The 16862-nt window shown below is 40.5% G+C and overlaps 1 protein-coding gene across 1 annotated transcript in view; it reads right to left on the bottom strand.

Annotated features, from left to right (window-relative positions):
- Nucleotides 1-16862, bottom strand: part of IL22RA1 (interleukin 22 receptor subunit alpha 1) — a 117266-nt gene that overhangs the window by 11875 nt on the left and 88529 nt on the right. Inside the window, exon 4 of the mRNA XM_085647856.1 lies at nucleotides 901-1082. Within this exon, the coding sequence (XP_085503982.1) occupies nucleotides 901-1082 (182 nt within the window). The remainder of the gene's footprint in view (nucleotides 1-900; nucleotides 1083-16862) is intronic.

The following is a 16862-nucleotide window of genomic DNA, read 5'->3' as shown; positions in this document are numbered from 1 at the left end:
GTTAAGAAGAGTAATGACAATAATAATAATAGAATGTATGACGTTACAACGTATAGATTTACAACATCCTTTACAATGCATACATTTACATCGCCTGCCATTACAACAAATTTTTTTAAACTACATTTACGCATTCCATTACATCACATTATACCTTTACACCGCATACCATTACAACGCATACCATTACAACTGCAGTGTGTGCAACATTAGGGTAAGTGTTGGATAGTGTGGGGTAAAAATTACTATTCTAACTCCAGAGGATGCAACAGTAGGGTAAGTGTTGGATAGTGTATGCGTTGTAATGGTATGCATTGTAATGACATGCAATGTAATGCCTGCGTTGTAGTGTCATGCGTTATAGTGTCATGCGTTGTAGTGACATGCAATGTAATGGCTGCGTTGTAGTGACATGCGTTCTAAAGGATGTTGCGATGTAATGACGGCATTGTAAATATAGTGCGATGTAATGACTGTGTTGTAAAAGTTGTTTCCATAATAATAATAATAACAACATGCAAACGTACAGTGTATTTTATAAAGCAGATCTGTTTTTGGATACTGCTGCAAATAACACGTGATACCAATGTAATAATACTCAATGTATCCTTCACAAAGGATGAAGGCAGGAATGTAGCCGCCGTTGGTACAAAAAGTGAAGTGGTACCGGGACCCAGACGCCTAGGAGGGCCCATTGAACCCTGATAATTGCTATATTTACTTCCTCAACAGCAGTCAAAGAGGCCATTTTTCTTGTCTGCACCAGGGCCCATGGCATTCTTGCTAAACTACTGGATTAAGGGGGAAATTAGTCACCATCACCCCGTTCTCTAAACATGCATACAAGTTCTGGGACCTTGGGTAATTGGTTATCCCAAATAAAGAGCAACTGTCATTTACCGTTTGATTTTTCTTCTGGCTGGATAAAGTCAGGTGATATTTTACCGGGTGTTCTTTGAATATATCATCTATTGTTTGCGGTTGGCCATCGGTGCTTTGAATAAAAATGTTCGGAGACCTTAACATAATCTGTATTGAGTTAGTCTCAGACACGTAGGTCAGCAATGGCGGTCCGATGGTTGCTGTAAGAAAGGAAATATATTATTAATATAAATGTATGCTTTGAAGGAATTCGTAATTCAATGCTCAACTATAACCATTAGATACTAACAATTCAGGACTATGGGGCATATTAACAAGGGCTTTAAAAGCCAAAGAAGCGGAGCTAAATATATCGCCCTATCAACAACAGGTGCATGTTAGCACCCATTTTCACTACACTCCCCTTTGCATCTCTAATGAGATGCAAAGTGGGCGTTCCAGAGCAAAATAATAGGAGAAATGTCGCTAAGCGACATTTCTCCTATTATCAATCTTCACGCTAACCCCGTTAGAGACAAAAAAAGCAGCGCTAACCACGGTTAACGCTGCTTTTTTACGTCTGCTAATTTTCAGACTTAGCCATGTAATCCAATGGGAGGTGGATTACATGGCTAAATCCACCATGGGCTATCAACAAGGATATCCCTATCCTTGTAGTTTTATCGCTGCATTACCAGCAATAACCTCCCAAAATGCCGCTATCGCTGGATTTTGTATCGCCTAGGCGGTTAGCGTTGTTAATAACGCGATAACCAGGCGATATTATCTAGCGATAGCGGGCGTTAACATTTTTTTTAAAAAATTAACGCTAAGCACCCTTAGCGTTAATTTTCCCTGTTCCTTGTTAATATGCCCCTATATATGTTATCGGAGATCTGAAGTAAAGTTCAGATAGCTGAAATGTGAAATTTTGCAAAACGTGATTACTATATTTAATGCACTGGCTGCAATAGTCAAAACTTATTTCTTCACACACAAAAAATACTTATTTTAACCACACAAGAAACAAGCTACCATGACGTGAGCATGCTCTTTTTTCTTTAAACTTAGCATTCCATGTTTTTTGGCTGGGTGTGCAACCAGAAGTACATGTCTGAGCATAAACGGAGCTTGAAATCCTTGCATTGCTGTGGGTCTGGTATATCGAATGGTTAAGAGGGCTCAAGTCCTAAAAAACTGACGTGGGGAACTCACCAAGTTAGTCAGAATGGTTGTGACATCACAGCGTGTGACATCACAGAATGTGACATCACATGAAATTACATCAAATGGTGCATCACAGGAAGTGGTATCACAACCCATGACCTCACAGAAAGTGACATCTGATCTTAAGACCTCACATACGTTTAGCAGGTCTATCATGAGAGCATCTGAGCGCATTACAATATTTAACAAATTAGATTTTGCACTGGAGATGTGCCAAAATATTGAGGCAACCACTACACAAAATCAAGGCCTCAACGTATGCATTTATGTTTTTTAACCCTGCCATGAAGAACTTGGCAACAAGGAGAAACATGGCATTACATCTATTTTCCTTAATTGGTTGCAATCTCTGTATTTTAAAATATCTTATGGGGTTAAGGTACCTACTGCAGAGATCTTTGTGTGCTAGCTAAATCTCAGGGAATAATAATAATGGTAAGATAACTCTGGAGGATGAATTATTTGCTGGAGAGATCTGTGTTTTGGCCTAGTCCTAGTTTTGAATCAAAGTAGCATAGAAGGTTAATGTATCTCCTGCAAAGCGCATCATGTAACACACGGATGACAGATCTTTATTTCATGTAAATAGGTAAGTGGTTTACTGCTTTAAAGACAGAGATACTTTTGTTACTTGCAGTTCATAAATTGCAATCCTTATAATATAGCTCTGTGAGCTATGAAGGACATGTGTCTTCTACACCTTGAAACACTCACTGTCTTATCTAAAACATAATTTATGTTGATGTGCACACATTTGACTTATTGTCAGTGTATAATCAGTACGTGTGATGTAAAGTGCTCTGACACCCTGCATTGGGACGAGTAGATGCAGGGTGTCAGAGCACTTTACATCACACGTACACAAATAACAATTGAAGTACCAGTATTTTTTTTTTGATATCACTTTAGCACTACTGTAGTGCTAAAGCCCTATAACAGAAATAAAACAAAATGGTGGTATTTTAATTGTTATTTGTGTAAATACTGGGACAGCCAGCACATCAGATATTCTTACAGTGTATGCATATCTCTGATATACAAGGACTGAACAAAGTCAAAAGCATTTCTCTGTTAAGTACCTTTGAAGTGATTAGATGTAAGCCTTTGTTTCCCCTCCATTGCATCTAGGTGTTAAGCTCCCAATAGCTCCCAGCCAGGATGCTCCAACAAAAAGAGGCCAAATGGCTGAAATCTGATACGCCCCTCTCCCGCCTGCACATTGCTGCTCAGAACAAAAGCAGACAGCTTGCAGGCACTGCTGAAAGTACCCAGGTATCGGAAAATGACACCAGGACCAGTTCAGCAAATTTTTGTGGTGGGAAAAGTAGGAAAGGAATGGGAGAGGTAGGAAAGGAACGTGGCACTCTGCTGAAACTTTACAGCAGGGTAGACAGTGTCTACCCTCGAAAAAAGGTTGGTGGACGACGTCTACCTGCATCTAGCCCAGACTCGAGCCTGGTGGTAAACATATTTTTACCACAATATCGACGCTTTAGTATTAAAAAAAAATATTGATCGTGTTATGTACTGATTTGGGTGTAATGAATTATTTCTCTAGTTTCCCTGTTACCTGCTGCTCAGTCAGTGTGTGTTATGTAATGGAATGTTGAGGAGTGCATGCCCTGGGAGAGTGTCAGTTGGAGAGAGCGGGCACAACAGTAGGATGCTGCTCCTGGTGGGGCATACACATTCACCTTATAACCTGTAACTAAGATTTATCTTCTTCAATAAAGCTACATCATATAACCTACATGGGATGCCTACCAAGGAGTTATCTTTATTTGCAACACTGGCGACAAGAATGGGATTATCTCTAATTTCAACAGATAGGTAAGTATATAGGTAAGTATAGGTTTACTATACCCTAACTCCACATATAAGCATCTTTACAATACATATCATCATGATATATAGTTGTGGAGTTGAGACTACTAAATCTATACTTATCTATATGCACTTAACTATAATATTTATGTATTAGATATTTAGGCCTCGATATTATGGCAAAATTATATTTAGCACTAGATATTCTGGACTACAGGCCACATGTATGAAGTATTTTTGCAGTCTGAAACGGCCAATCATGCAGTTTTCAACTGCAAAAATGCTTTTACATATGTAAAAAACACAAATTGCGATTTGCTAACACTTTACCAAATTGCCATTTGTGTTTGCGATTCGGTATTTGAAAGGGGCGTGTTTAGGGCGTCCCTTTCAAATACTGAATCTGAAGGTGATTTATGAATGTTTGGTGACCAAATTATGGTCGCAAAACATATTACCGACTCTTTGAAGGAGGTGGGAACCAATTGGCAAATGGGAAGTGGTCCCCAAACAACCCGTTCCCAATTGAGAAAGGAAAATAAATATTTTTTAAGAACAGGCAGAGTTCCTTTGGACCACTGCCCGCTCTTAAAAAATGAAACTGCAAAGTTTAATTTTTTTCTTTTTAAAAACATCCCCTTTTCCTTTAAGAAAAACGGCCTGCATTAAAAAATTGAAAGGCAATCACAGACATGTTGGTTTGCTGACATCTTTGATGTTTGCGATTCCCAATAGTTAACAAATTGCGATCCTACCTTATTAATATGCACATGAGGTAGGTCTATTTTCGACCCACTAGGAATCCCTAATGAAACTCAAAAGAGTATTGTACATTAGGAATATTGATTTCCCAATTGAGATTAAGAGAGAATCGCAATTAGGAAATCGGTATACCTTATGTTAGTACATCTGGCCCTCCAAGACTTCCAGGTCAATGACTATGCGCAGCCCAGCCCCCCTTTTGATGTCATTAAATAAATCTGTGCTTTTATGTTTGTAATTTTGCTTAGATTACTGCCAGATCATTTAGAGTGGGCTCCTTAGGAAGTTTAGTGACAAGTTTCAAAGGGTGTCAAAACGTGCCGAGTAGGTTGTTCCTGAATCTACGATAGAATAACCACATCAAATTAGACTTAACTATTGTGCACTGGCTTCTGTCAAATGGAACAATCAGTTTCGAAGTTCTCCACAACACACATAAGACTTTGTTGCGTAGATGGCCCAAAACATGCACAACTTGCCAACCTACTACATATCGGCCAGGTACTTGATTTTGCAACCACCAAACAGATCAACACATGAGCTTCAAAGCTTCTGAAACATTGAGCCAGATCTTTCAGGAATAGAGGGTCTCAGACTATTACCCTAGACCCAGACCGAAGGACATGGTGTTTGGTATAGGCCAGAAAATCACACTTACTGGCTTGTCTTTAACTGAACAACACAAAAATTGGGGGTAATGACTGAGGAAGGTTTATAGTGGGTATCTCCTGTAACATATTGGACTCTACATCCTATCATGTCATGCACAAAGCTTTTCTATCTCTACGTCTCTAAAGTGAATGAAATGCTACATGCATTGCTTTTAAAACAAAACATCCAATTAAATACATTCCCAGACACAAAACAGTCTTTGTCATCACAAAATTAATTTTGCTATATACAAAACCGCTTTGTGGCTTTGAAAAGTGTTTCGGACTCATAGTGGGTTTTGGCTCCTTTTGGCTCCATCATGAATCACAAATAAGTGGGGGTGAGGAGGATAAACTGATTGCCCCCTGGTGCAAAATTGGGTTATTGGTTATGGGTTGAGAGGGGTGGAAGGCCCACTCAGATAATAAACACAATCCTTGACAAGTTGTACCTCAAAAGTCACTGAAAAAAAATATGGTTAACCCTCTGGTAGCAAGGCACAAACGCAGTCAGGCTTAACTTAGAGTCTCTGTGTAAAGTATTTATGCTGCACTCAAACAAAACACAAGAAAGTTCCCAAACCAATTTGAAATAATAGATTAAAATGTAATAAATAAAATAAAACCAAAATGATAAAATTCAGTAGAACCAGAGTTCTGAATTTTTTAAGTTTCTAGTAAAAAATATAGCCAAAATGTGAAAAGCAGCAATTAAGGTTATCTGGTCGCGCTTGACCAGGTCAAAGTCATATATTTAGGCCAACCGAGATGGAGCACAGGTTGGATACAGGGACCAGGTTTGTCCTTCTAAACATTTTACCTTCTCTGGATCCAAGTTCATGTGGGGGGCTGCAGCGTAGCCTCGTGTCGGGGTTCTATGCAAGGAGACCATTGTTGGAATGAGGAGCACATCGGGTGGATGGTCACTGTTCGGCGGGAAAAGTTTGGAGCTTTGCGTTGGTGGTCGATAGAGACTGTTGCTGTTGGTGCTGAATTTCAGAGCTGACATGGAGAGCAGGTCATCATCAATGAATATTCACGTTGACAACTCCCACAGTCTTGAGGCAATGCAGAGAATCCGATAGCGGTCGCAAAGAGCCCAAAAACATCTGGATCCTTACCTGGAGCTCAGGACTTGTGATCTTGAGACAGGAGATGTACACTCTGATGTCAGACAGAGTTCCTGGACCTGGAGGAACACCCCCTGTGGATTCAGGACTTATTGCAGCAGAGGTTAGTGGCAGGGCTCAGGCAGGTCCAGTTGGACCTTGGATGATGCATGAGAGAGAATACTGGAAGAGTGTTGTGTACCTATATCTTAAAAAAGAGACCAGCTTGGAGTCATTTCTGGGAGCCTGGGATCAAGGTAGGCAGGTTCAGTCTCCCTTTTTCAAATGGTCCTGGAGTGTTCTGATGAGGGGATCTGAAGGTGCCACTTTCATACCCTGTGCCAGTCTGTGGGCGAGGGATGCCTCATTTGTCTTGCCTTCCCTCTTTCGTGGGATTTGCTCCAAACCATCTAGAGTAACAAAGGTCGGGCAGGCCTAAGTGTGAGCTGCAGTGCCAGTGGCTGGGCAGGCAGCCCTTAGAGGCCAGGAAGGTGGTCGGCAAACCTTGAGGCTACCTATCAAAGCATAGGTAGGGATGAATACAATTCCCCAGTATATCCTGATCAGGAGAGCAACACCCTTCCCCACACCCAACGCCTTTCTCCCCATATCTGGAAGGAATGCACAAAACAACACAGGGGAGCCATTCACAGTCATGTGACCCTGAACACTGGCAGAAAGGCACATTTTCTTTAGGATGAAAAATGCCACCTTTCTAAAAGGGGCAATTTTTAAATACTAACTTAAAATATGACTTTGCCAGAGGATTTTAAATTAAAATGTATTTGAGTGGAAGAAGTGTTTCTCTATTTGGTCCCAAAGTGAAGTTATTACTTTAGGAATTTCACACTGTCAGGACATGTAAAACGTAAGTACACATGTTGTACTTTTTAAATACCATGCACCCTGCCCTATGATCCTTTGGGGTCTACCTTGGCTGTAACTTATAAGTATTAAAAAGGAAGATTTAGTCCTGTCAAAAAGGTTTATTTTGCCAGGTCGAAATGGCAGTTTAAAACTGCACTTTCGGTTGCAGTGACAGCCCTGAGACATGTTTTAAAAGGCTACTTTAGTGGGTGGCACCATGAGTGATGCAGCCTAGTAGTAGCACTTAATTTAAAGGCCCTAGGTATATATGGTACCATTTACTAGGGAATTACAAGTAAATTAAGTGTACCAATCAGGGGGTATATTGTGCAGCCTTGTGGGGACACAGACCGATGTGGTTCCGAAAGGAGGACATGTTTTTAAAAGCAAAACCTTTCATTTTAAAGGACATGGACTGCTTTTAAAACAAGCATTTGCAATTCAATTGGTCTAGCTTTTGGGACCTTATATGTATTTAGCTTTGCAGCACATTAGCCTGGGTGCTGAAATATCTACAGTTCTTTTACATGGAGGGAAAGTAAGCACCAAACTGCTTGACACGCCAGGCATGGGAACACATGGAAAGAAATATTGACTTTCAGCGGGAAATGGTATAGTCCAAAGCTCTGTTTTTTAAATATAAAATCAAGACCTTTGGTGGTCATATCACTGAAAATACAAGATTTAAATTTTATTTCATTGTCTATTTTATTGTGGAAGACAATTTCTATGGACTGGAATCTAGAGAATGCTAAAGTGATTCTATTATTTTACTGACCTCTGCTGGCCGTGTTCTATCAAGAAAGTTAAATAGAGGCAGTTGCCAGAAAAAGAAAAAAAAGAAAGTCCATCCGCAGAAAGCAATTCTGGTATTTTACTGACCTCTACTGGTCGTTTTCTATCAAGACAGTTAATAGAGGCAGTTGAACAAGCAGAAAGCAATTCTGGTATTTTACTGACCTCTACTGGTCGATTTCTATCAAGACAGTTAAATAGAGGCAGTTGAATAGAAAACAAAAGTCCCTAAGCGGAAGCAGACAAGTTCTAGGGCTGATCTCCAGAGCCCTTAAAGTATATACAAGAGGTCTCGAAAGCTCGACCTAAAAATGAGAAAATAATGACAATTTACAAAAATGTGCTGCATTACGCCCTATAATATGCCTTTTCTTGCTGCATAATGTAGTCAACACTATCACATAACTTGAGCCTCTCCTGCCACATAATTCCATTAGTCCTGGTCTTAACTCAAGCAGGCCTATACAACTGCACACAAACTAGAAACCAACACGAATAGTTATAAAATTACAAATGTGTAGAAAAATCCAGTTTGTAAAACAATATACCATCCTTCTCAATAGATCCTAATAAGAATGATCATAGGAAAAACCACATGGATTTGTAAGAGTAGGTGGCCAGCGCTAAAATCCTTGCTTACTATGGTAAATATGTGAGATTACATGTAACAAAATACCAATGAGCAGCCTGTCATACTAGGTGATGGTAACCAACTGTTAAAAACCTTCTGACATTAGCAAATGATTTTCACAATAAATAAGCAGGGCCTTTGTGATAGCTTCTCATAATAAACATAGCAGGCCTTTGGCATCAGACATAACATTTTCCAGTGAATCGATCAGACCTGTAGCTTACGACGATAACCAAGTCAGACACTACTGTTTTGAGCGAAAGCTTTTCCACAAAGCAACCATCGGTTACACAGTCATAAAATGTGAAAGACATTCAAAATTACAGTTGGCTAAGCAGAATTCCACAAATAGCAAATCTTCTATATCCATGGTTTGTCAAGGGGGTAACCAACACCCATATCCTGCCTAGTACAGTAATCTGCGAGATTCCATGTAACAAAATACCTATCTGTGGGCGTTAATACAGAGTAATAACAATCCGCCCTCCAATGCCTACTGACTTTAGCATATGCTCTTCACAATAAATGTCATGCCTGCTGCCTTTATCATAACATTTGATATTAAACAGATCAATCCCATAGCCATGATCCTTGCCTTGCCACATAACCAACTCAGTCCTGCCGTATCGAGTATAAGCTTTGCCACAAACCAAAAAGCGCAATTGTGGGACTCTTTTTAGGCGAACCACACAACTTCAGCCCAGTCAAATCTTGTATTGAGAGGTAAAATGTGGTGGAGTCTAAGCCCCTCTCTCTGTAGCACCCTAAAAGCTCTTTTTGTTGATTACATAAGGTCCAGCGACAACTGTGCCGTCAAGGCAGACCTAAAAATGCACGTAGCCCTGGGCATCCCATACTGCTTTCAAACACACAACAGCACTCTAAAGTTAATTAAGTAAAAGTGAAGGGAAGGTATTGGGACTGGAAAACAGCAATGCATTGCTAGTGACTTTCCGCCTCTCATCTGTGCTGCTGCCAGAGAAGAACAAACACCAGAAATCACCTACTTTCTTAAAACAACATTGTAGTGGCATGTTTATGCCCTGAAAGGCCAAGCCCATTGTAAGCTCCATACTTTATGCGTATTGGTGAGCCTTCTCTAGGCAGCCACCCTACTGCTGGTTCAGGCAGCTGGAAAAACAAACAAAACAATCATACTGTGTGGAAAAGAACTACTTTTTCTGAGGCAGCAATCCACTTCTGTTCAATCAGAACATATACCACTGTACATCAACATGTGCAAAAAGTACACTTAATGGACAGAATGCTGAACATTGTCAAACATTCATCTCAGTACAGAGACCTGGGCCTAAATCCATCGATTTTTTGCTCCCCACGCCATTCCAGTTTGAACCCAGCCATATACAAATCAATCTTGACCCTGCTCCCCATGGAACAGTCCAGCCCTAACTACAGAGACCTGGGCCTAACTACATCGATTTTGTGCTCCCCATACCATTCCAGCTTAAACCCAGCCATATGCAAATCAGTCTTGACCCTGCTCCCCATGAGAACAGTCCAGCCAGAACATCAACATGTGGGCAGAGCCAAAGCCCCTCTCAGTAGTACTTCTGAAAGCTTTTTTTTTAAGTTGATCATGCGATCTGGTGGCAACTGTGTTCTCAAGCAAGACCTAAAAAGTATGTGTTCTTGTACACATTGTCAATAAAGAGTTCATGGATTGTACTCAAATTTAATGACATAAATTTAGGGTCATTTGGGGGCTCGTTTCAATGTCCAGAATTACTTAACAGAGCTGAGCACTAGCAGGCAACCATCCAACACAAAGCAGAGGTGTAAAGAGTTCCATACTTTGGTAGAGACCAACAAAATGTTTGTTCCCCCCAGTCCTAGTCTCGTGAAAGGAAGGAACTGAAAGGAGATGGAGAGTCGAACACCTCTAAAGCCAGAGATTGGAAATAACTGCTACTTTTCTATATTCCCCTACCGGAGAAAGTATGGAAGAAGAGAGAAGCAGCAGGTCAGCTTCGATTTAAACCGCAGTTTTCCCTAAGGAGAATGTATGCTCACGGGCCAGTGGGTAGAAAGTCCGTTCCTTATAAATAGCATGAGTAAAATACCTTGTTGAAGTAACGATTGCCTCTGATTCCTCTAGTGATCTGAAGTGGACGAGTTTGTATCTTGGCAGGAAAGGTCTCTCTGGCAATGCTCGCAATTTTTATAGCACTTACAGATGGTGGGAAATCGGTAAAAAGCGCCACATAAAAATACGTTACAAAATAAATTGTTTCGCCTTTTTCTTTTCCTTTTATAATCCTCAGTTTCCGCAACTTCCTACAGCAAGTGTTTTAATATTTGGTATCCGCCAGAATGTTGTGTCTGGTACGCTTTATAATATGACTTAATACATCAGTATTACGACAAATCAGGCTTCCATCTTTACTACCCATGTGGTTGTAAAACCGCGAGTTTGCACAAATAACTTCCAAGCGCAGTTTGATTGTATGGACTGGCCGAGGCTCCAAGTTGTAGTTATCAATGGCCAAGCAGGCGTAGGGGCACTGGGGCCTACAGGCATGAAGGGCTGGCCCACCGAACAGTACTGGATTTTAATAAGAAACTAGCAGTTGTGTTCATTTTTCTTGCACTGACACCAATGCCCCAATTGCCAGTCCAATACTGAGGCATGAATGACAAACACTGCATGATACTTTATCCCTTATCGAAAGCATTATACCAGGATTTCAGTTTCCGTGAAATACTGATACCCCCAAACTGGCCACTCTCAATAGCATGTAGGACTGTCATATATCTACTCACCACTTTGTCTCTGGTAGGAGGCGTCTCTCTCTCTCCGCCAATGAGATGGTGATTCTGCACCGAGCTCCTCCCGATGCTAGAGTGGCGTTCTCATCACTAAATAAACACCCTTCTCTCTTAGCAACGCTCACACCCACAGACAGAGTCAGTTCTTGCAAGGCGGCAGCATGTACCACCGCATCAAGATAATCGAGGGGCCATGATAGAACTACTATTTTTATATTGTAAAAATCTATGTCAATGTCTTCAAGAAAATGTTTTATGTTTTTTTAAACTTTTAATATTTTTAAAAAGTACACACTTAAATTCAAATCTACAAGTCATTGCTAAATATAGCTTGATAAAATATTGTTAAATTAATTGTTATCCTTTATTTAAAAACCCAGAGTAGTCTGGTGCGTCGCCGTCTATAATGCTCTCTGCATATTCTCTGTATATTTTATGCTCCATTTGTTACAAGTCACATGAGTTTATCTTCCATTTCAGTTCTTCTTTATTACTGAATCCAAAAATAGACCATTCTCATAAACAAGCATTTGCAATGCAATAGGACTCGCATTTGCGCAAGACCTATTGCATTGGAAACGGGAGTGCGGGCGAGAAGGCCCAAACGGGAGTGGGACAGGACGAGGGGGGGCAAGAAGTCATCGACTACGGGAGGAGACACAGGGAAGAAAATAGTGTTCGGACTAAAGGTGCCGGTAGCCATGGAAGGATACAAAGGACGACATGGCAGTCATGAGGAGGGACTAACAAGCCTAAAACAATCGGAAGGCAGAATTTAGGACCTAAGCCAATGAAAAAGATGGGGGGAGATTGGGCGGAGTTTCCATGAAGCTTCCACGCTATACTGAATACTCCATGCCTCGCAAAGCGAGCAATGCATGCGCTGCAACGCTAGGCTCGACCTAAAAATGCTTGCCATGGGGAAAACAAATGCAAGGATGGTGACTTGCTGCTTGTGCAGACCACTATAGCTACACTTGGGCCATTCACAAGGGTTTGCAAATAGGGACCTGCCTAAGTCATAATCACCAAACACGCAATTTCTTAACCCTGTCCAAATGGACTTTTTGCAGCACAACCTATTGGTACATGAGTCACATCACAAAATGATTAGGCAGGTTTCAAAAAGTCATTGCACAATTTGTGCCCACTATTTGTAACCTCCCTCTGCATACATGAGAGCTTAGTACTGTATTGTCACTTGGAATAAATGATCTGATTGAAAGCTCACACTAAAAACATGGAAAGTGAGGTATCTGTCTTTGTTAGATCAGAGCAGAGGTTCTTAGCTGTAGGCACCTTCCCTCTGAAAGTTTAAAAGATCGGTTAGGTAGACTGATGTCCTTTCACCAGAGATGCAAATGCATATTTTTCAATCTGAAACTTTACAAAAATCTAGTTCCTCTAATATAACAAGCTGAATCAGAAAGTTGTACAGCGTTTGATTTAAATGCAACATCAGATCTTGTGCTTAACTAGTATCCTACATTTAATATAAAATGCATCTTTAACTTGTTGATAATACTAGGAGGTGGAAGTTATCATTCCACAGATGGAATTGGGTGAATTTAATTATTTTCCACTAAATAAAATTGGAGAATGTATATGTTTTTGCCAATTACTTAAAGGTATAATGTTCCATTTTTCTGGTGTAGTTTAAGTAAGTTTAACCATAATGTTTTGCTAAACAGACAGACATGTATGAGGTGTTTGTGATTTGGGTCACGTATATGGTGTTTCCCTATTCCCTTCGATCTGAAGTTCTGCACCCCGGTAGCAGAGATCGCCACTATCGGGGCAGAGAACTCACCCAACTGGTGTGTGGTAAAACCCAACCATATATTTTTATTATACGGTTGCAATTTCCTAGAGGGCCGCTCTCCCTCGTCTAAGAGAGACAGTGCTTAATTTGAGCCGATGGTTTCCGGTGCTCAGTACCGGTACTTAATCTTCAACACCAGCACTTTAAATGAGCACGGGTCAAGGATACATTAATTTAGAGGGAGATTAAGTGATTTGCTCAGAATCACAGAATGTTGTGCCGATGCCGAGACTCGAGCCTTGTTCCCTAGCTGCGAAACCTGCCACTCTGGGCATTACACCACATCCTCTCGCACTTTCATGGTTAGCAGTTGGTCCTGTTTTAGGCGGCGCTAATAGGAGAAATTATCTGGTGCAAGCTGCCTCCTGATGAAAGCCCGTCACTTTTTTTTTTACCATTTAACCACTGAAGGGAGCAGAGCCTCGCAAATCCTACTGCTAGTTAGAGATTTCTGCCTAGAATTGGTGACCACCATGGAAGTGGAGAGCTTTGCCTAGGCGTAGATATAAAATGCTCATAAAATGAATATGCAGTACTGTCGAAAGGGTATTTAAATACAATTGTTAGATTACTGTGACCAAATCCAGGTAACCGGATATATCCTTAATACGAAGCATCTGAGCTATACAGTGAACTAATTCCGGAATGTGAAAATTGTACCACGTTTGATTTAAATGTAGTATCAGCCACTTTGCCTGCACTTGCCTTACTACATCTAATATAAAATGCATCTTTAACTTGTTGTTAAATCTAGGAGGCATACATTATAATTCCACAGGTGGAACCAGGTGAATTTCATTATTTGCCACTAAATAAAATTGTTGAATTATTATGTTTTGTCCAATTGCTTAATGGTGAAATGTTCCCATTTTTGTGGGAACCTTCTGACACAAAATGTCAATTGCATTCCTTTTGTATCACAATAGACCGCCTTCCAAATATATAGAGGCCTATGCACAAAGCCACTTTTGAGTACGGGCATGTACTATATACAGATTATTACTTCCTGTACTCACAAATCTCTGGCTGGTTATCGTTGTAGCCACCTGTCTTATTTTCTAGGTCTCAGGATCTCTGCCATGAGGATCCCTGCAAACAGAGGCATACATTTTAGAAGCAGATGTGTGAGGGAGTAGGTGAAGTGGCTGGGAAATGGGGCATATTTACTACTAAATGGGTGGGTTTTATGGAAACAGCAGGCTGGTTTAGAGAGAGATATTCAAATGTTAAAACACACCCAAACAAGAGTAAGACAATTGATATTCACAAAAGGCACCCCATATCTTCTACAGTAGTAGTAGTATTAACTAAATAGCCTCAAATATACTCCAGCCAGGCCTTGGAGTAGGTTACTCTAGATAGTCAAACACGGCTACTGCAACACACTCTCAGAGAAATCAGGGTAGGAAAGAAACCCTCTCAACTTGTTGGGAAAAATATATTTTGTAATCATTTAAATATAATTTTTAAAATGTACACAACTTTTTAAGGTACAAGTAATATAAATCACATATTCCAATGAGGTTTTACTCACATACCACACACGTGGTACCCAAAGGTGGGGAAGCATTAAATAGTCAGTATTCCACCACATCCATCAACAGTTGAAACACATTGCAACATCAACCAATCACACACAACCTGTCCACATAAGACAGCAAATTAAACACCCAAGAAAAATTTCACTTAGTCTGTGATGTGCTTTGCTTCCTTGTCTCTCCTTTTGAAGAGAAATGATTTGTGGAAGAGAGCGAGTAAGAGAGAAGGCATTTGTTTACTTTTGTGCTAGGTTGGTTTTGTGTAGTTTAATTTTAAGTGTAATGTGTTGCTAGATAGACACATCTTCACAAAACGAGTGTGCAGTTCCATCAAAAGGGTCATTTTATCCACTTTTGGTTTACTAGGCTGAATCCAGGTCACCAGAGATATCCTTAATATGAGATTTGAACTCCTACCCACTGAAGTAGCATGCTTCATCATCAGGTCTGCTCCTCATTGGGCGGGCACTTCAATGCCCAAGAGGCCCCTCAGAGCAGCTCTTTACTGGAGATACTTTCTCTGCCAGTGGTCAGGGAATTACCTTGCCACTGAGAGTTGCCCTTCATGTTGTGGGGCAACTAGTAGCAGTAGGTTGGATTACAATGTGTTAGGTTTAAAATGAACAACAGGCATCCAAAAAAATCTCACTCTCAATGAAAGCTCATGTTAAAGGTTAAAAGCAAAGAAGGACTCAGGGGGTTGCCATGATCCTCAGAGTTCATTAAAGGGTCGACATGTCTCTTGCTGTGGACGCCTAAACCAGGGTCAGTGGCAATTCAATAGGACCATCATATTTAGCCTAATCGACTAACGTGGGCATTCTAAAGATGTGAAAGTAAGGTCCACCAGAAAGTATATAAAAGAAGTTAAGTTACCTCTATGACCTCCTCTAATTGGCAAAATCCATTCTTTCATAATAACGACCCCAACTGATAGTCGATTGGGCCCCCTGAGAAAATGTGGTTTGTCTATCCAATCAAGTTGGTCGCTGAAGGAAGAAATCCTCCCGGATGTGCACGTTACTTAGGGGTTTCATGAGTAGCCCAGCATGGCTTTATTGTGAAATTGAAGCTAAATAATTTGGTGCTGAAGGGTACGTCAAGAGGACTGAACTCCACTGTAGGAGGAGTAGTGTAATTTGTGCAATGTGTTGCATCATCATTGGAAGGTAATACGTTGCACTGGGGCTGTGAGTAGTGTGTGCTGGGCTGTCGCCGAGTGGTTTGTCTGCAGATTCAAAGCCCAAAAAATATGCTAGGGCATTACCAAAGGGAGGGTTCTGTTTTCCAATAGAAGCTGAGTCAATGGCCACAGTGGTCAAAAAAGCACTAATAATCACACAGATTAATTATCCTAAACAAATAGATACTTGTAACTTTCAGTTCATTAAGACTTTAACAGATTAAAAACAGTATCTTGTGTATCAACTATAAAAACGTTATGTGACAGCACCTAGAAAAAAATATATCTTCCATCTGATTATACTAAACGGATAATGACTAGCTGATGCTCATTATCCTAAAATCACGCCTTTCTACCAGTGTGTTGCTGGCCTGACAGAAATGCAAATGTGCACAATGAGTTAATCTGCAAATGTAAAGGATTTGCAGATTCTTTCAGTCCAGCAGCACACTGGCAGAAAGCTGTGTTTGGCTTTGATTTCTCAGGACAGGAGAGTGCTGTTGCAGTTAATTGTGTTAACTGCGCTTAGAAGTGCATGCTTTTAATTGTCATTCTATTTACATAGCTTTTACTATACCTGAGAAGGTGTTGGAGGGACAGTTATGTAAAATAATTGCATTACATAGGGTCTGGATATTACTAAAATCTATGGGCCTCATTTACAATATGGTGCAGGGCAGCTCCACAAGTATAGTATGTTTGCTGCACTGCCCTATGCCAATTCAAAAGGGCAGGAATGGGCTGTATTACTAAGATACGGTGCATTCCTGTCTTTCTGCCAGCACACAATTTGGTGCCTAGCGCCA

Source organism: Triturus cristatus, chromosome 3_2, assembly GCF_964204655.1.
Source record: "Triturus cristatus chromosome 3_2, aTriCri1.1, whole genome shotgun sequence".
Lineage (NCBI taxonomy): Eukaryota > Metazoa > Chordata > Amphibia > Caudata > Salamandridae > Triturus > Triturus cristatus.
The sequence above is the reverse complement of the archived record's forward strand: the minus strand, read 5'-3'. Positions and strand labels throughout refer to the sequence as shown.